Source organism: Bidens hawaiensis, unplaced genomic scaffold (genome assembly GCF_021521415.1).
Source record: "Bidens hawaiensis isolate Kalapana, Puna unplaced genomic scaffold, B.hawaiensis_p1.1 tig00037590_1, whole genome shotgun sequence".
Classification (NCBI taxonomy): domain Eukaryota; kingdom Viridiplantae; phylum Streptophyta; class Magnoliopsida; order Asterales; family Asteraceae; genus Bidens; species Bidens hawaiensis.
Window position 1 is genome coordinate 91,021 of NW_027505489.1, and position 20,700 is coordinate 111,720.

Sequence of the window (20,700 nt, forward strand, 5' to 3'; positions counted from 1 at the left end):
TGATCAACATTTATTTATATATACCGCAGGAAACGTACGGTTTGGATAGGCTGAAGGCAACTTGAAGATCCAAGAGAATTCCAAATCGGTTTAGAAACAACAAACACTATATGTATTATTGTAAATTATGCACACAGTAGATCATAGAATATCATATAACACTATCTGGTAAAGGTACATATGACAACAATTGTCATGCTTTATTAATGTATGTTGTCATAGTTACCTTTTTCTCACCTAGAGAAACCCCATGCTGAGTCTTGTGTAAGTATTAAACTTTTACAGCTGTGCCCAGTTGTAGAGTATGTAAATGCCATGAGATGTATATGACTAATGATAGTTGAATAACTAATATAAAATTGTGCAGTCGAGTAACAGGTTTGTAACACTCTATAGCTTCAAAGTTCAAACACTCAAAATTATCAAATTAGATGAATATTATGAAAGATGCCTGACTTATCTATACCTAATATATCTGCACCATGTGGAGGATCATGGAGTGCCACGAGCGCTGCAACTAGACCAGTGTTACTAGAAATCGTTGGTTCTGTGAACCATGGTTTATCCCTTTCGTCTAAGAACGTGTCATTTCGGTTGGGTCCTCCTACCATAGCTCCCAAAAGTTCATTAGGATTTGGTTTTTCAGAGTTCAACCATGTATTGCCTTCAGCACAAGAATGCCACTGATTATCCCATGGGATAGATGCACCCCTATGGTGCACATGTATTGGGTAGTTGTTCCCAAATCCTACCACATAGCTCATTTTCATGGGATTGTCTCCAAGTATGTAATTGACCTAAAACAAAATTAATAGTAGGTAAATGAATTTGAAGTTGATGCTAGCTAGCTAGCTAGGGATCATCGATACTAATTATGTGTTTATACGAAGAGGAACAAAAACATAATCAAGAAATGATTAGTTGTCACCTGTTTGCAAAATTTATTGATTATCATAGTTACTAAAATTTAATTTATCATTTATCTTTAATATTATTTTTTAGTCATTATTCTGTTACTAGTCTGAATATTAGACTATCCATTGTGGAAGCCCGAACAGTGGGCTTCAACCACGTCACTCATGAACACCATAACACCTTCTAGCGAACAGGGACGCAAACGGTTGGGTGCGAGCCCACTCGCAGCCGCTAATGGTGAGTGGAGGGATGTTTTGGGGAGCGCTAAAGGCTGACAGACCACAACAGGCTTAAGTGAGGGAGGGCATGACTGGGTAGGGTGAAGGATCAGGTTCAGTCAGCGCTATATGACACAATATGATAAGATGAATTTTGGTGGTGGCTTCAACCATAGGCTTATAATAGTTAGGTTAATTAGGTTTATTATTATCTTTTTAATTGTAATCTCTATATAAAGAGGTCTAGTTTTCAATTATGTAATACTCAGAAAATAATACTTATCAAAACCGTTGTCCTTCATTTTAGTTCTTTTTGTCCCACTTACCATGTGTTTATCAATTTTGTTATTATTACTAAAGATTCTTTGTTCAACATTCAATTATGATAACTAATTTAGCACTTGCCTGAGACATAGAGAAATCCTGCAAAGTGTCAACTGAAAAACTAGTACCATCAGGGCAACTGCTACTGGACCTGGGCAAAAGAGCAAGATAGTCGCTATACAGTTTGCTAAGAAAGGATGTGGTTGCTGCATACTCAAGAGGTGCGTACTGATCCGGTTTTAGAAATACCAGTCCACCTATTTGTATCAAGAGAAAATAGTAAGAGTGCTTTATGCGTGTAATTCAATATAAATTAGACAGAAGTACCTTGTGTTTTATGCATAGTAGGAGACAAATACGAACACATGACTGAGTCTACGTTGTTGGTTGATGATGTGAAGGATTCTTCGTATGGATATCCAAGATCTTTAAAGAATCTGAGCCTTGTTAACAAAACCTATAGATAAAAATAAGTAAATATATGTACCAAGAAAAAATCTAATTGATGTTTGTGTTTTATATAAATCCCAAATGCAACATTGATTCTTATTGAAAAGGATTACACTATCATCAAAATACTTCATGACTGTATATAATATATGTGTGTGTGTTAGAATGGCAACTCACACACATTTTCTACTCTACTCCTAAATTACAATATTTCTAACTACCACGGGACTTTAACCCTCACCCTTGGATAGGAAACCTTCAATTCGAAATTGTAAATAATATAAACTTAGAGAATCAACATTAAACATTCATTTATTTTCGTATTTATCTAAAATATTAACACAACTATTAGCCTGTGTACTTGAATTGATATACGCCCTGCTTGCGGTGCGCGCATATAATGTATATATGTGTGAACCCTCGGGTGGGCAAAAGTAAAATTGCACTAATTTTGACGTTATTTTACTAATCTCGTGAAAATAACGTTAAAAGTGGCGGAAGGTTAATCAGGCGTCATGTGGTGGCGTTGATAGCCGAAAGACAAGGGCACATGCACCGATCAGCCGGTGTCCCGATGATTGAGTGCTATGTGCCTTATGTCCAAGGCTTGATGCAAAACTACTATCGAGCCGGGGGGTCTCACCGGAAGCAGCCTCTCTATCCCTATGGGATAGAGGTAAGGCTGTCTACATCTTACCCTCCTCAGACCCTACCATAGCATTGCTATTGGTGGGATATACTGAGTACGATGATGATGATGATGATGATGATGATGACTTGAATTGATATATTTATGTACGTGTGTTCATATGTTACTGGGTATATTTGTTGTTGTATGTTAATAATTAGAGAGAAAAACCATTTAATCTTCTATGGTTATATCATTATCATTTAATTTGTAATAATAAATCAATGATTCGAGTTGGTTATGCTTCTTTCTCAAAAAATGAAAAAACTGAATTACTTATTCATGATCTTTGGGAAGAAATTGGTAGGTTGGATCATAGAAGTCAAGCTTGTAAATCAATGGAGACTAGAAGCACATGATTGACATGAATACATACCGTGTTAGCAGTGAACTTGTTATTCCAATAGAAGACGCCTTTATCTACCGATACTTCTTCTTCTTTAGCCGAAACAAGATTTTCAGTAGCATATCTAAGATAGCTCGTATTACCTGTAGCGAAAAATAACCATGTCCCTCCCCAAACTAACTCATCTTTGTACCCTGTTGAGTTATAGAAACCTCTAGCTTGTCCTCCACATTCTTCTTTCGTTGTATACATACCTTGAACAAACCCGGGGTCATCTTTTGTGACTATATCAAATAACTCCATTGCGGTTTTGGTTAAACTAGTTGAGTATTTATTGTCTTCCTTGAAAACTAATGATGCTGCTGAAAGTGCTGCAATAATCTCTCCAGCTAGATCTGAGGCGGTCTGGTCACAACTAGAGACCGGTCTTGTGTATCTCATATCCTCTGGTCTTTGCCAACAATTGTCATCGTCCTCAGTCGACGTTTTGTTGTTTGACATGGCACCTACCTATAAATAATTAAGTTTAGGAAACTAATTAGTCTAACTACGACACATTTACATAAAAAGGCTGGTTAAGGAGATCACTTTGTCAGTAAAACATATCGCAATTGTGAGTTTTTAGTGTACCTGTGAAAACAAAGTAGCCGAACCAGGAGAAGTTTCATTCTGATGGATAAAAAGCTTGAGCAAATAGTCACTGCCCCATCTGATTATACTCTTGATATGATCATGTTCTCCTATCTCTTCATATTTTGGATGATATTCGATCACAGACCAACTCAACAACGTGATCATATACGCTGCAGGAAAGCTAAACTTAATATTGTTTCCGGAGTCATAAAATCCACCAACAAGACTTTGTTCCCATCATCTAATCCAGAATCACCTCGAAACTTAACCATGTTATCTTTCGACAACACCCCAGCTGCCAAAATTAACAAAAACGAAAAGAAAAATTTATGAATAAAGTTTTCGTCACTATATCATGTTGATGAGCTATACAAACATAACTGACACATTATCTAGGCACCATTGACATGTCATGCGTGTCGTATAGTCTATATCAGCCGTATGACAGGGGAAAATGGTCATACAGGTGTGTAACAGGAGAAAAATAGCCAAATAGGTCGTATAATTAAGGGGAAAATCATATGTCACATAGCATATGCTTCACTTATTTGACATAAGAAAACGGTCAGGCTTGACTTGACATCATACGAGACGTATAACAGCATCATATGGCTCGTATGATGTGACAGTCATGTTGATTTGTATAGCAACTCGAACACCCTTCCATTAAATATAAGTTTTGCGTACATTTCTGAGCATCGAAGAAAACGAGAGCATGTTTAAGTGCTAGTGTCAAGTCTTTTGTTGCACCATGATGACGATACTTATTTGACAAGAAATGTAACAACAAACATAGGATTATAATGAGTGATACAATGGCTGATGAAGCATAAATGAAGCGTTTGAAGTTTTTCTTATTAATAACTGTTAGTTTGAAATCAACGGATTTTGAGAATCTTGAAGGGATGGATTCGTAATCCCAAGTGTTTCGGGTTTGAGGGAAGAGGCTGAAGTTGACTTCGATTGAGTTCCATTGGCTCGATGATGGCAGAAGGCGACAGGCCGGAGAGATTGAGTGGATGTAAAGTGTGGGTTCGGTTTCGGCAGTGTCCATCGGAGATGGGATGGAGTCGGAGGAATTAGATTTGGTGGTTTATGAGAAAGTGATATATGTTTTTGGTTATGGTTATGCTATGAATTCATCGACGAGCGCGCATGGCTTTGGAAAGTGCTCCAATTAATTAATTAACAAATTTTGTCATCTCCATAAATCCAAAACATAATTACTGTTTAAAATTGTGAACGAATTATTCATTTGCTTGCTTTTAATTGGAGAAAAATGCAAAAAAGAGTTCACCATTAATTTGGTCTCTATGCTGGAAACACGTAATGAACTTGCAACCATATTTTAAATTTTTAACCCCTTGGATCCACTTATCTTTACTATTTTACCTTTAGGCTATCTGCTAAAAGGTGGGGGGGTTCAAAGCCCCTCCACAATTCTACGTCAACGCCACGCGAGCATTGGGTGCATCGGAGCCCTAAGGTATAATGCCCCTCAATGGTGAGGGGGCATCGAAGCCCTTTAACATAACCCCTCCACGAAATCCTACCCTTGCCGGAAGCTTTGCCACGTTTCCATTCGCCTTCGTACATACAGTCGTCGGACCATAGGTATTTGCCGAATCCGTGAGGTACGTTGCCGGAGAAGCTGCCGGTGGTTGTTGGGGTTACATGGCGCCCGGAGGTGGACTGAGATATGCTCCGGTGGGATTTCTTCTTGGTCGGATTTCTTCATCGGACTGAGATCGCCGTCGGATTTCTTCATCGGACTGAGATCGCCGTTTTGGAATGTAGAAAAAATGTGAAGGAATTAATTGGTTGTGAGAGAGAGAGTGAGTCACCTCCGCGCTGGTCGTCCTGAACGCACCCCCCCCCCCTCCCTTTTGCGCCCCCACTGACGATGCCCCCCGACAGTCTTCCTCCTTCTTCCGCGTCCCATAGCGGACGATCTTACTATGAGATTAGCCGTTTATTTATCATTTAAGTGAACGTTGAAAACCATGTGAAACGAGATATTTACCCGTAAGGACGCAAATTGCAATTCTCTCTTTCTTTCCCTTCCTTTCCCTCCCTCCGTGTTCTAACCACAATTTAGAGCCCGTGCAACTCGGTGCTAGTACACATGTAGCCCAGCGTAGGTATGCATGTAACACGTCATCATGATTGTGGAAGCGCAATCTGGAACTGGTACATGCGAATATCGATGTGGGTTACTAGTGTTGGTACCCGCATAACATGACATTGGATTCTAACGAGCACCGATGCAGCATAATTCATTATCGGTATGCGTGTAACGCTGCATCAAGCACGTAATCGGTGCGATGCGTGCGTAAACCAACGCCAGCACGTGTGTAACATGGTATCGAACGCGTAATGAGCACTGATACACGTACAACCTAATATTATATCTGATTAATCTTGTGGAGCCAATTACGTGTCAAGCCCTTAGTCAAACAGGTGTAGCCAACTTGATGCACACAAACGACATTAAACGCATGTAACCAATACCAGCTACTCGCGCGGAGCGTTGAGGTAAGCGCTTGTTGGGCCATGTTACATGCTTTTTGTAGTGTTGGTCGAGCGTTTTCCGGCGCTGGTACGTGTAACTAGCTCCGCATGCGTAACAAACACCAAACTCCACATAACCGACATCTGAACACATGTAATCGATATCGAAAACCATAAGCAAAGCTGAAATGTATAATAACTTAAAAAAATAACACAAAACATTTTTTAAACCAACCTGTTTGACTTGAAACTCGTTCCGGCCCAAACCCATTCTAACCAACCCCATTCTAACTCGATCTAAACTCGTACCGACCCAAACCAAGTTAACATTTTTTTTAATCAACTCGTTCCGACCTAACCCGTTCTGAATTGTGACACATCCCGTTGAAAGTCCTAACAATAAGCACCGATCATCAAACATATTATTTTCATTATAAGAACATTCACAGCCCACCCCAACTCCAACTCTATAATTACATTAAAATCACTATATTTCTTTATTATTCAATTAAATTAAATAATAATTTTTTCATAACTTTACATCATTTTTTTTTCTCTCCTCTACTTACTACCAATGTTTTCAGACCTGGCCGAACGTCTACCCGGATGCCTTGTCGGGTCAAAGGTCGGACCGACCCGTGAGGGCGAACCAGTGTTTGACCCGGATGACGTCATAAATTATATATATATATATATATGAGTTAAGTGCCATTTTAGTACATGTGGTTTGTCCAATTACGCAACTTTAGTACCGATTTTAATTTATTGCAAATGGCTACCTCACTTTTCTAAAATTTGCAATTTTTTAGTACTTTTTTCTAACCCCCTTTATTTTTTCCGTTAAGTCAAGGGTAATTAGTAATTTTGATTATTTTATTTATTTTCTCTTTTGAGCTAAGTGTCATTTTCATACTTGTGGTTTGTTCAATTATGCAACTTTAGTACATTTTTTTGAATTTATTGTAACTGGATACTTTGATTAGTTTTGGATATATAGACAAACCAAAAGAGACATTACATATTACACATTACAATTAAAAGGTAACTAAATACATGATAGAAGATGAAAAACAACTATGAAATGTATAACATATTTTTTAGCCTTTTGTTCTTGATTGTCAATTTACTACTAGTAGCTTAAGGTTCGAGTTCATCTTAGCCATTTTTCTTGTATTTTCTTTATGTACATTGATTTTTTTTCTTCAAAAATTCGGGTATGATAACAATATATATATCGGAGGATCAAGCCAAATATTAATCACACAACTTCGCACCTCTTAGTATAACATCAATTGAACTTGTAGATGAATGACGGTTGATGAATCACATGGACAAAACAATATATCGTAATTCATTGAACTTGAAGATGAACAATGTTTAGGGTTTGAAGGATCAATGAGCATGGGAAGGGGGTTGATCTGTTCATTTAGAGTTAGAGATGATCTTTTAGTTGTAATATGTAATGTCTCTCTTGGTTTGCCTGTTTATCCAAAACTAATCAAAGTATCCAGTTGCAATAAATTCAAAAAAGGTACTAAAGTTGCGTAACTGAACAAATCACGGGTATGAAAATGACACTTAACTAAAAGAGAAAATAAATAAAATAATCCAATTACTAATTTGCCCCTGACTTAACAGACAAAATAGACAGGGTTAGAAAAAAGTACTAAAATTGCAAGTTTTAGAAAAGTGAAGTAGTCTGCAATAAATTCAAAACCGGTACTAAAGTTGCGTAATTGGACAAACCACAGATACTAAAATGACACTTAACTCTCTCTCTCTCTCTCTCTCTCTCTATATATATATATATATATAATTCATATGCATATAAAAATAATAATAACCAAAAGTAATAATAATATCAAACTTTAATACTTATTTTTGTTATGTACGTTGCTTTTTAAATATATATGATTAACGTTTAATCAATAAAGGTATTGATGAAACTTGGTTGGTTGGCTCATGGGGTAATTATTAATGCTTCCTCGAATCCCAGCATGCACATTCCGTTTTGGATTTAATGAAAAAATTGGTATTACTGGTTCACCAGCGGGTCACCGGGTCCAGGCCGACCGCCTCCTACAAAACCCGTCCGGGTTTTTAAAAAATGGCCCAAATACCTTGACCCGGCCCAGTATAGGGACTGGGTTGTAACACCCCAGCTTTAAGCAGAATACGCCCGGGTATAACGTACATATTACTCATAAGCTCGTAACACTATTAAAGCGACAATAATTATATTTATTTAATTTCATTAAATCACAAGTTCACAATTTGGCATTAATCAAGTAATAATACAATAACTTTGAATTCATTATGATATGTTTCTAATAACCTAATGGTCCAACTATCTAGTCTTCAATCTTTAAATTGAACTTCAACCTGCAGCACGTTTAAAATAATATATTTTGTCAACACTAATGTTGGTGAGAATTCATTAAGTTTTGCATATGTATATAATACGAAAAGTGTAAAATTCACAAGTCAAGATATAATGTCTCAATCATAGAGTAAAAGAAATTAAATGCGTGATATTCCCGTTCGTTTGACATAAGTCAAATCTACTAAGAAACCCCTGTTTGCCGAGCTACTTGGAGTATAGATAATGATAATGGTACCGTCAAACGTTCCAACAAATATGGAAGAATAGGCGGCGCAGGTACGTCTCGTCGAACCCTCCCACTTTGCGCTGGAGTATGTGTATGATTCTCTTTCACCAAAAAAAACAATAAACAACTATCACATAATTACATAATTTTCAAGCAATATGATACAAACAAATACATCAAGACACGCTTGTGAATTTTAGTTTACAACATGAAACATGAAATAGCAAATAAAAGTTTGTAACGTGCTACACCCCAAAACGTGTAAAAGTAAAAAGAGGTTATGAAAACTCACATGAAAGTTGCATGTAAATAAACAAAGAAACGAATGCGATCTTAAGCGAGTGAACCGGCGTAGTTAGGTTCTACAAGTGACCCTAGATTCAAAAAATATTCTAGTTTCATGATGATGATAAAGGAAAAAGAAAAGACAAGTAGAGAAGTCGCGGGTTCGGTAAACGGTTTATAATTACACTCTATAATTCAAGAAGTTGGTTGTTTTGGTTTTAAATCATTATGTTTTAGGTTTATAAAGAAAGATTTGGCTATAATATTTATTAGTCAAAATTAACGAGTTCGGTTCGTTTTTAAATAACGAACCCAATTTTATTAAGAAAAGAAAGGGCTAAGCGACTAGTTTTTTTTGTTTTTTGTCGGGTACAAACCTGGGGTTGAGTCGGGTTTATGTCCAACATTTTTAGGATGTGAAAATAATGTTACAAAATTTGGAAGTCATATTCAAAAGGTTTTGATTTGAGAAAACTATGTTCTTGAACATAACTGAACATTAACGAACCGAGTGCGAGAATATGTTGTTACCACATATGTCAATTATTTTGACAACATATATAGATAAACTAAAAACATCATATTAATTACCCGATGAATGCTAAACGAAAGAATAGAACTTGAAGTCGAACTTGGTTGTTGAACACCAAAGAGAAAGCTAAAATGAATAGTAGTGGAAGTTGGGTTGTGACAAAGAATGAGCACAAGTAGAGTACTTTTTGTATAGCCAAGGATTCGTTAATAACAAGGCAAAATGAATTAAATACAAATGACTAGTCAAAAGGCTAGTATTAAGGACTTGAAACAAAGATTTCACTAATTAAATAAGTTTTATGACCATTTGATGATAAAGGATCATGCATATAAGTTGGAAAGGAGTCTAGATACATATCACAATATTCACGATAAGTCAAAATGTGAGAAATCGATCAAAATAAATAAATATAGACAAATGCTATTCAAAATATGCAATTAATCATAATTATAGAAAGATTAATAGTTGAAATTTAATCAAAACATAAATGAATTAAATTGACTTTGACACCCAATTTAATGCTTGAGATAACAATATTAATAAAACATCATAATAATCATAAACAACATAATGATCATAAATATTAAATAAATTAACCATCTTTAATAATAATTGAATGCCTGAATTACATTGAACATTTTAAATGGGTCGGGTTTCAGGTTTAAAAATTAACGAATGTTACATGGGTCACGACCGGCCTGGTTTCAAAACACTCGTACAAACACTTCCCTCAAATTAAAAAAAAAACAAACAAACACTAAATTTTCTCTTTTCTTCATTCACATTCCTATCATATAATTTACAAAAACCTCTCATGATAATTTAGAGGATGGGCCGAGAAGTATAACTAATAAACATTCTTTTATAGGGGTCCTTTTTACTGTATATTGTAACCTGGGGGGAGGTCAGTGATCATATGTTGACATATTCATTCCCGTGTTCCAAACTCAACAGCAACTGAAGTATTATGATCTGAAATTGCTTCTTCCAGTTCCATCAGATCAGATGCACTTCCAATGTTTTTATTTCTCACGATCCACTGTTGATTCATTCCATAATTGGTATATTATGTTTTAACTCCGTCAGTTATGATCAATAATTACCAATTCACCTCAGACACTCCCAAATCTTCAACGCGTACCCGAAAGGCGATTTCGATATAGAATCCAATAACATTAGACGACCCAGAAAGCCCAAACACATACCATTTCCCAATTTCCATCCGGTTACAATGATCAAATCATTCGGAAACCAAATAATGTACTATTACAAACTCCATCCAGTAATGATCCTGTTAATCTTCTTGTCCTTCGGTATCGCCACCCTCATTATTCTTTCCATTTACACGAGCGGTATCAGTACAACTAAGATGAACAATGCTAGCAAATATAATATTGGGACGGGTGAAAGTTATCCATTTCCGAAGCTTAGGAACCTTGTGATGTTGGCAGGGCATTCTATATATACTAGTAGCAGTTGTGACAAGGTGGATAAGGAGGATTCGTGGTTTCTTGAGTCGTATCAGAAGAATCCGGGCCAGGCGTTGACGTTTGTGGCGCATATAAAGGAGGGGGTTGAGGCGGCTGGGAAAGATGAGGATGCTTTGTTGTTGTTTAGTGGTGGTGAGACGAGGAAAGATGACGGGCCGAGAAGTGAGGCGCAGAGTTACTGGATGGTTGCTGAATCTAAAGGATGGTTTGGTAAGTTGTTATATGTCTTTTTGATCTGTTTTGTTTGATTTATTATCTATTATGACTTGCATATGATGAGTAGATTGAGTTTTGAGTTTATCTATGGTAACAAGTTATTCGAAAAGAATGATAATTAAGCTAGTTTGTTGTATGCATTTTGTATTTCATTGATGGATCACCTTGTTAAACAATTGTTATATTTATCTAAATTCTAGCATAAGAATTTAAGCTAATTTAATTATCAGGCCACTTAACTGTGTATATCTGCAACATATGTCGGTTAAATGATTCTTTTAACGTTATTCTGTTATTGTGGATACAGGCAACCAAGAGAAGGTAAGATGGAAAGCATTAACAGAAGAGCACGCGAGGGACAGTTTTGAGAATCTTCTCTTTAGTGTATGTCGGTTCAGGGAACTTACCGGCTCTTTTCCACAAAATATTACTGTAAGTTTGCTTCCAGATGTTTTTGTAAGATGAGTGGGTCAATGTGTTAAGTAGCGGGTCAAATGGGTTGGGTTTGTCTGCAAAGACATGTTTTTCAAATTATTACTTTTTAAATAATCAGTGGGTAGCATATGATTTGAAGAACAAATGTTACTGTAATGATCTAAATCTTTGAAGTTTCAACCCATTCTGCATGTTACCTTTTAAGCAATGATTTTTGACCAGACCCGTTGTCTTGTTAAGATGAAACATAACCTGAATCAACCCATTTGTGTTGTCAAGATGAAACATAACCCAAATCGACACATTTGTATTGTTAAGATAAAACATAACCCAAATTGACTAGTTTATAACTAAGCGGGTCAAAATCGCCTGTCCTTTTTACCTGACCCATATAAAATATAACCAAAATCGACTCATTTGTCTTGTTAAGATAGACGCAACCCACATCAGCCCGCTTATAGCTAACTGGGTCAAAATAACTCCTTTTTTTACCCGACCCGTTTGTCTTTTTAAGATAAAGCATAACCAAATCGACCCCATTTGTCTTGTTAAGATAAAACATAACCCAAATCGACCCGTTCATAACTAAACTGGTCGAAATTGCTTCCTTTGTAACATTACTAAGTTCTTGAATTTATTTTTAAGATTTTGAACTTTTTACTTAATGAAATAGTTTTTGGTTAAACACAGGTTGTGGGCTATGATTTCAAGAAAGAACGGTTCGTTAATTTGCACCGGTCTGCAATTCGGTTCCCCGAGTCACGGTTTTCCTATTTGGGTACTCCAGCTGCCACGTCATCAAGAGAAGCAGCATTAAAAGGGGAAGCATTAGTGAGAACTCAATTTGAACACGACCCGTACGCGTGTTTTGGCTCACTGAGTCGCAAAAAGATCGGCCGTGATCCGTTTCATAGGTCAATACCTTACCCTAATGGTTGCCCTGAAATTGAAGGCTTGTTTAGATATTGCAGTGGTTCAATATATGCAGGTTCACTTCCTTGGGCCTAAGAAAATTGATTATATTTTCTTTTCCTTTTTTTCTTCTTTTTTCTTTATTTCTAAAGATTGTATTATTTTTTAGTGATGTGAAGTAGATGGATTTGATATATTATACAGAGATATGAGGAAAAACTTAGTCATAAAATACATAGAAAATCGCATACCTCTATAGTCATGTCAGACGAGTTTCACATATACCTATGAAATACTTGAACACAATTTGCATCTGTTTTATTCTGGTGTATCATTTAGTCTCATTCAAAAGTTAAGTATTTGGCTCACTTTCTGTTTATTTATTTGCGTGTCAAATTTTTTTCGCGTGTTATATTCTTAAAATGTGAGTTAGTCTGGTACATTTCAAGACATTATGACAATATGAGAAATAAATATTGTATACGGGAGAATTCGTTCTAACATTATTACTATATAAGTACAACTAGGATAGTGGGTCGTGTTACACACGGGTGGAAAAAATTTCAAACACATATATATATAGCTATCATAAGAATTCTTTACATTGTTTTCTACAAAACCACAAGATGTATAGATTAGATTATATGTAACAAAGTCAAAGTAAATGTTAAGTTATGAATTCAAAACTTTAATTCTTAAGTTTGAACAATGCTTGTGTTATATATTGGTTTAAATGTTAATTAGCATTAGCATTAAAATTAATTGATTAATTATGTGAAAATTATAAGCATGGAAAGTGGATGACATGGAACATTAGGTTGACACCCTAGGAGAAGGACAAGCGGACAAATTGGTTTTTGCTTTAATATATTAGTTAGATACACAGTTTGAATATGAAGACACTAGTTATAAGTGTTTTGACACCATATTTTTTAAGAGGGCAAACTCTCTCTTACAGGCACCATTCACCTAGAAGATGGTGATGCTTACTTGCCTTGATGAGAGATGTGTAAGGAACTATCTACCTATAAGATATTGATGTTTACTTGACTTGCTTTAGTGACAGATATGTAAGGATCTCCTTGCTTTAGGCCAATCAAACTAGGTGTAATCAAAATGCAACAGTATGAGGTATTAGATAGGTCCCCCATAAGATATTTTCTTTCATTTGGTTGTGCATTTGTGCATCGCGCCTTACTACACAAGACCGGATCTCCTAGATTTAAGCCTTTTCTTATCGTTAGGGAAAGGAATGACCGCGTTAGAGCATCATCAACACGTGTGGTTCGTATAATCGTATATGCTCCATTGTAATTTCTCTATTAAAGGTTCTAAACACAAATATATGTCATTATTGCAAAGGTTTTGTTGTATGAGGGTTCACACATCACACATGCACACTCCTTTCATGACAAGAGGAACAAAAAGAATATAGTAAACTCACCCAAGCCCAATTTGACAATGTGAAGAAAGATTGTCCTTGTATTAAGAGGCATAAACCAACTATCAAAAACAAGACAATGGTGACGGTGACCAACAATCATAAAAAGGCTAAAATTGCTTTTCTGTAACTTATAATCAATCCCTATGATTCCTACATTCGACTTCCTTATTCGTCATCGAATTGGTCTTTCGTAGATGCACTCATGCACCCCTTCATGGCCTGACTTTTTACAACCAATGAAGTAATGTTTAGAGCCTTGGAGTAGTGCTTCACTGCTTTGACCTTGGTTTCGTGAAATATGAGCAAAAGGATTGATTTTCAAAAGGATTATATATTATGTCAAGGAGAGCAAATGATTGAAAATGAATTTGAATGCATACTTGTTATAAAAATGATTGACTAGAAGTCTAACACAAAATACACGTTTGTTTAGTTGTCTTTCATGTAGTTATGTCATTTGCTGAGCAAAATAGGTCCATAGAAAATAAGATTAAACAGCTATAATTGTATTACATATAGTTTTGTGAAAATAATAATAAACAGCTATGCTCGTCTATTCACATGCGTTTTTCAAAAATAAATTTTGGGATTTTCTAAACTAGAGATACAAGAATATGTAATACTCTGTTCTCGTGCTCTAAATAACGTAAGAAACTTGTGTTTAAAGATATACTGCTATGTAGTATTAATCACATAACCGTGTTAGCGGAAAAAACTAAATTCAGGGGCAAACTGGCCATTTAGTAAAAGAACTAACATATTTCTAACAGCAGCTAGCAGAAAGAACTAAATTCATGACAAACCCTAGCATAAAGAATGATCCGTGTAATTTACGAAATCACATTCACAGCCGTAATCCCCAGCACTTAACTAACACATAATAAGCATCTGATTACTGGAAGAAAAAAGCAGGTCATAATGAAAACAGAAAACCAATAACTTTGACTTGATATCACAACCATAAAAGTTGAAATTTTCAAACTTCACATGAAGACCATTGGCTTAAATTCTTAAAAATAATCTCACAGACATGGTCAATTTTAAGTTCATTGCTATGAAATATATACAATCAATCAATCATTCATTTAAAAACCAAGCAATTTGCGTTTCAAGTACACATATCAAGATCAGTAGTTAGTTAGTAGTACCTCTATTATCAGCTGCATCCGTATATCCTAAGTTTATCAATTTGTTGCTACCCTCTAACATACTTGTACAGTGGCTTTTAATTAATCAAACCCTGGAAAACAGAGTAAACTGTCATCAGAAGTTGAATCATATGTATATATACTACATGCCCAACAAGTGAAATTACAAAAATACCCTGAGAGGAATTAAGGAAACTGTAGATAGTATTTTCATTTATTATATTATTATTGAAACAGCTTACTATTCGTAATCGTATTTGGCACACTGATTGTTATGTTGATGATAGTTATGAATAGGGAATCAATTTTGATGTCTTACATGGTTAAGAAAACGGCGTCTTAGGTTGTTGTCTTTGTCGCCTACCATTTAGATTGCTATCACTAAAACTGCCGTTTTCCACGTCATCAACTTGAGGAAAATCATTGGTCCATGAATTTAAAGGAATTAGATGGCTGTCATCTCTCGGGCCTCTTCTTCTATCCTCGTGTCGTTTTACATTTTCTGATATTTCATGAAAAGTTCTGTTTATCTTTGCAAATCCCCGTTCTACTGGCTCTACAACATGAGAAACTGTATACTTCATGTCGTCTGCAATCTGTCACAAGCATATAAGGTAAGAATAATTAATATACTTTCGACACGTTTATTAACAAATGGATTTATTCGGGTTAACCAACCAGACCCGCTTATGTTACTGGGGGTGTAAACAAGTCGAGTTGCTTACTTGCTCGTGAGATACTTGAGATCGGCACGCTAAAAGCTCGAATCAAGGCAAGCTTAAATGAGAACCCGAATATAAACATAAGCTCATTTATAAAACGAGCACATGCTTAGCTAGGCTTGTGAGTCTAAACAAGCCAGATTCATATATACAACTTTACTTAATGTAATATACATGCATATATATGTATATATAGATATATGTATATATAAAAAGGGACAGGTTATCGTACAAAGGGGGCTAATGTGAGAATAATTATGCACAATAACAAATAATTACGCATAAAGTTAAATAATTACGCAACTTATAAAAATAATAAGCAGCCTATGTTATTAATTATGCAGCCTATATCCAGTCCTTCGTACGTTAACAATCCTTTGTATTTAAAACTTAACCTATATATAAATATATATTAAATAAAAAATATATAGGATCTGGATCATTCAGAACTTCCAAATAACTTAAAAACTTCTAACAGCCAATCATTTTATTTATGCATTTTTATATATTTAATATTATTTAAGCGTAGTTTTGTCATTTATTATATGTAATTTTATGATTACATATATGTAAATTGGTTATTACACTATGTAAACCTGTGATTACATATATGTATTCACAAAATTACAAATAATAAATTACAAAACTACCCTCAAATAAATAATAGATAAATAAAATGATTGGTGTTGAGAGTTATTCAAGTTCTTAAACTTTTTGGAGTTCTGAAGATATCCAAAACATGCATATGCATACATATATATATGCATACATATATATATATAATGATATGTTGATATACGTATATAAACAAAAATTAAATAACTAATTAATAATAAGCGTGTCAATCCTGAGCCGGCTTGTTTACACCCCTATATATTACTAGCAATGGATAAAAACTTACAATTTCACCACTTCCAAAGACAACATCACGAACACTCTGATGTAACCTGGGACGGCGCGGTCTATCTTCATGGCAAGCAAGAATTAGTCTCGGTGTTTTCTCACAGTCCTGAACCTCTTCCGGATCGGGTGGAGTTCCTAATGATGCATAGTCGGTCATCACAGACACATCACGTACGCATCGTTCTCCACGTTTGTAAGGTGCAGCTGGAAAAACATACAAGTGCACCACGGCAGCAACACTCATCTGCTCAAACAAGTAACGAACTCAATAGTGCTAAAACCCCTTCAACATTTTGAAAATTACACAACAGACCCTAGCCTTTAAGCAATGAAAACATACCTCAATACAGATGATATAATCTTGTATACGGGTTTTTAGTTCCTGGGCTAAAGATCCTTTAAGGGCGCCCATTGAGAAAAGGAAGGCTATAGCAACACCTTGCCACCAAGTCAAGAATACTATTGACTTAAAAGTCAAGAACTTGGCTAAAGGTTTGATTGGTGATAGTTTATCTTTGGTTACTGAATAAAACTGCACCAGACAATATAAGGCCCAGCTCTGGCTGAAGTTAAGAACAACTGCTAAGTACGGGTACCTGCATGCACGTCACATGCGTGTCATACATATATATAGATACATACATACACACTCGCACACACGTCTATATATATACATGCATACATATATATATGTATATATACACATACGAGGTGCATTAAGCAGAAGAATTTTTAAGTAGAGAACTTTCAGAACCGCATAAGCAATTTGACGTGGTGCTTTAAAGATATAGTGAGAGATAGAAAGAGAGGCGGCTATCCAGTTACAGAACCGCCTTATGTATCATAGTTAGAGGCTAGAGCAATATCTACAAGCTTTTATGCTGTTCTCGCAGTTCTAACTTAAAATTGGTTCCATATTGAACAAACCTTGCATATACATATGAATATGCATGCATGCACACACAGCCCCTTAGCATTGCAGAAAGAGCGAAACAACTTGCAAACAAGATCTTTTAGCCATTTGTCCTATACGGTACACAATATACAATTCTAAAGCAAGCTGTTGTAATTAGATTAAGTGGGTGTTTGGATGTGTGTTTTGAAAGTGATTATATAATATCCTATAAACAGAATCGCATAATCAGCTGGAATAATGGATGTTATGAGTGTGTGACAAATCTGATTAAAAATTATTAGAATGCTAAAGTATCTTACGCATATCCCCATTCGAACTTCCCTTCACCATAAACACCAAGAAGCTGAAATAACATTGCTAACGGCGCACAGATCAGCTTCAAAATCATCTGCAATCAGGCAATTTTGATCAGATTAAGATATGAATCAATCAGGAAACATATTATTAAAATACACAGAAGTAGTCCATACATATTGCACAATGCCAATTTTTACAGCCTGGTAGAATTCAGGACCAAGATACCATTCTTTCAGGAAACAACTCAGTGGAAATGGGTGTTCCACAATTCCATAAGTGTATGATTCTTCTATAAGAGGTATGCTGTGGCTAATCCGGCTATTACTTTCCATGAACTCAATAGTACTATCCTCTCCACCTTCAATAACCATAAATTGAGTTAAAACCATGTACGAAAAATCAAAAAGAGAGAACAATTTACAAGAATGCTAAATAGGGTTGCTCTGAAACACATTCTTTTCAAAAATTTCAACTTCTTGATAAGGAACCAGTGTGTAGTCTGCAGAATATGATTTGAAAGTTCAATTTATGACAACTCTAATCAAATTTACTAAATTAAAATATTTAAAAGGCTTTATGCATTAAAAACACACTTTCAACACATTTTGCATTTTATTATTTTTATTTAGTGTCACCCATTTGACCCTGTATAGAGCATCAGCCAAATCGGCCCATTCATATGTAATCATTGCAACTTTGACTTTAACATATTCGTACATGATAGACAAATTTGATGAGTTTTTTTCAATTCTTTTTGAATCCTAAACAGAAAGCTAAAACATTGGTAAGTTTGGATAGAACATAAGCCAAATCGACCCATTCATATGTAAACATTGCAACTTTGACTTTAGCATATTCGTACATAATAGACAATTTTGGATATTTCGAATCAGTAACACTGACTTTTTTTCAATTCTTTTTGAATCCTAAACAGAAAGCTAAAACATTGGCAAGTGTTATGTCCAGAACACCAATAGTCTCATGAGGATCTTTCAAGAACATACCTATGCAGGCTATGAGATATCTCGCAAAGCAATATAATGCAAAAGCTTCATACCAGTCTCTGATTATTTCATAGTTGAATGCAGCATCTGCATCCAATAGTGACATAAACTGTACAATTTGGAAAAGTGAATTTTAGGCATGATCATTGCATATGACTGACTGAATACAAAATCAGTTGCAAACAAGTTCAAAAGCTCAGGCATTATCATTGCATATGACTACAAGTTGCGAACAAATTCAAAAAGACTAAACTGACAGAAAAATGGTTTGTAAGCAGAACAGAATCCAGAGTATTATGAGTAAATCATCAACCGCAATTAAAAGAGAAGCAAAGACGAGTGTAGGGATACAAGAATCATAATTATTCTTATTATAACATATACAAGCTTCTTCATAATGTGTAAAAAAAATTCTCTCTATTGATTGTCGTATTTGATCATCAATAATTCATTCCATCAAAATTCCTCAACCTCACTGAACAGAATACAGAAAAAGAGAACAGAATAAAATCAATCACTTTCCAATCAAGCAGATCGTCAGCGCACTCATAAATATTTCTTTTTATATCACTCAATAGCAGAAGGCAAATTTCGGAAAGATAACAACCTGTCCAATCCATTACTTATTGTGTTACCATAAATATCACAAGCAAGCTTTACTTTTACAAATTTAATGTTTACTTATAACTTCTGTAGATAAACAAACAGAATACCCGCTACGAGGTCCCCTTACCGATTCCAATGCATAAACAGGAACCATCAGAATGATCCCAATTAAGAACTTCTGTTCCTGAAAACAAATTAATTTTCACTATCATCAGCTAGAGATGTTAAAAAACAGAAAGACCATATGAACGCTATTACTGAAAGTAAATGATGTAAATTTCAGAAATCAAAGACAACGCAAAAACTAGTGATGTAAAAGGCAAAACTCAAAATTTGTAAGGAATTAAGATATATGCAATATCAAACCTCAGGTTGATTGTAAGCAGCTAAATGCTCAAAGATAAGATACGTGGAAAGAAAAAGAGCAACAAGTACACAAATGCTTGCACTCAATATTGTCCAGGTGAAAACCGATGACTGCTCAGCACCAAGGTTGGCTGACCAAATTGACCACGGTCCAGTCGAGGACTCTGCCAAAGTAAGAAAAAAAGAAAGAAAAAGAAACACTGCCCTCCATCTAACCAGAAACATCTGCTTAATCCCACAACTGTTTCAATGAAGCATTAACTCATAAAGTAGATCAGCTATTTGATTGATTACAACTATGCTGAATTTTAATCTTGTGCAATACATTCATTTAGAACAAATCAAAACTGAAAACTAGCAGGCCCATTCCATGTTTTTACAGACTTCAATCAATCTCTGTTAACCAATAAGTTGATCAAACCAGCAACACCAAGAAAGAAGCCTGCAAAGATTTCACATTATCAAAAGTCAAAACACTGATGATAATGTATAGTAACTTCTGCAAAAAATGAGACTGATACTAATATATATATTAAGCATTTTTTAACAAGATTTCACATTATTGCTTTGATTCAATTCCACACCGAAAAACTACATAACCGAAACATAATTCCATGTCAAATTGTCAAAATTACAAAATTAAAAGACTTATGAGCTTTGATTGATGATAAAGCATACTAACTTCTGCAAAAATGAGATTGTTATTTGATTCCTCGTTGAAAAAGTA

General features: G+C 35.2%; 2 protein-coding genes and 1 pseudogene across 5 annotated transcripts; 1 reads left to right on the plus strand and 2 right to left on the minus strand.

Annotated features, from left to right (window-relative positions):
- Positions 1-422: 422 nt before the first annotated feature.
- On the minus strand, positions 423-4,628 carry LOC143613483 (endoglucanase 9-like; annotated as a pseudogene). The gene is made up of 6 exons (XR_013150125.1): positions 4,262-4,628; positions 3,572-3,869; positions 2,972-3,451; positions 1,785-1,914; positions 1,539-1,714; positions 423-797 (listed from the first exon to the last, which is right to left on the minus strand). The product of XR_013150125.1 is annotated as an endoglucanase 9-like (transcript).
- Positions 4,629-10,751: 6,123 nt separating this feature from the next.
- On the plus strand, positions 10,752-12,761 carry LOC143613486 (uncharacterized protein C57A10.07-like). Its single transcript, XM_077087176.1, has 3 exons — positions 10,752-11,214; positions 11,528-11,652; positions 12,346-12,761. The coding sequence occupies exons 1-3, from the start codon at positions 10,773-10,775 to the stop codon at positions 12,661-12,663; spliced, it is 885 nt and encodes a 294-aa protein (XP_076943291.1). The 5' UTR covers positions 10,752-10,772; the 3' UTR covers positions 12,664-12,761.
- Positions 12,762-15,205: 2,444 nt separating this feature from the next.
- Positions 15,206-20,298, minus strand: LOC143613484 (protein LAZ1 homolog 1-like). Of its 3 annotated transcripts, none has more exons than XM_077087174.1 (9): positions 20,043-20,298; positions 19,735-19,791; positions 19,002-19,110; positions 18,171-18,355; positions 18,000-18,088; positions 17,125-17,380; positions 16,783-17,028; positions 15,479-15,755; positions 15,206-15,251 (listed from the first exon to the last, which is right to left on the minus strand). In XM_077087174.1, the coding sequence occupies exons 1-8, from the start codon at positions 20,196-20,198 to the stop codon at positions 15,483-15,485; spliced, it is 1,371 nt and encodes a 456-aa protein (XP_076943289.1). In that variant the 5' UTR covers positions 20,199-20,298; the 3' UTR covers positions 15,206-15,251; positions 15,479-15,482. The 3 variants fall into 3 exon arrangements, with proteins under 3 accessions (XP_076943289.1, XP_076943287.1, XP_076943288.1); XM_077087172.1 differs by having other exon boundaries at positions 19,974-20,298; XM_077087173.1 differs by having other exon boundaries at positions 15,216-15,251; positions 15,524-15,755; positions 19,974-20,298.
- Positions 20,299-20,700: the final 402 nt, after the last annotated feature.

Coding starts and splice junctions, on each gene's coding strand:
- LOC143613486 (XM_077087176.1), top strand. CDS start 10,773: ATGTACTATTACAAACTCCATCCAGTAATGATCCTGTTAATCTTCTTG. Junction 11,215..11,527: donor TGAATCTAAAGGATGGTTTG/GTAAGTTGTTAT, acceptor TTGTGGATACAG/GCAACCAAGAGAAGGTAAGA. Junction 11,653..12,345: donor CTTTTCCACAAAATATTACT/GTAAGTTTGCTT, acceptor GGTTAAACACAG/GTTGTGGGCTATGATTTCAA.
- LOC143613484 (XM_077087172.1), bottom strand. CDS start 20,198: ATGTTTCTGGTTAGATGGAGGGCAGTGTTTCTTTTTCTTTCTTTTTTT. Junction 17,029..17,124: donor ATTATATCATCTGTATTGAG/GTATGTTTTCAT, acceptor TTGTTTGAGCAG/ATGAGTGTTGCTGCCGTGGT. Junction 15,756..16,782: donor TCTTTGGAAGTGGTGAAATT/GTAAGTTTTTAT, acceptor TGCTTGTGACAG/ATTGCAGACGACATGAAGTA.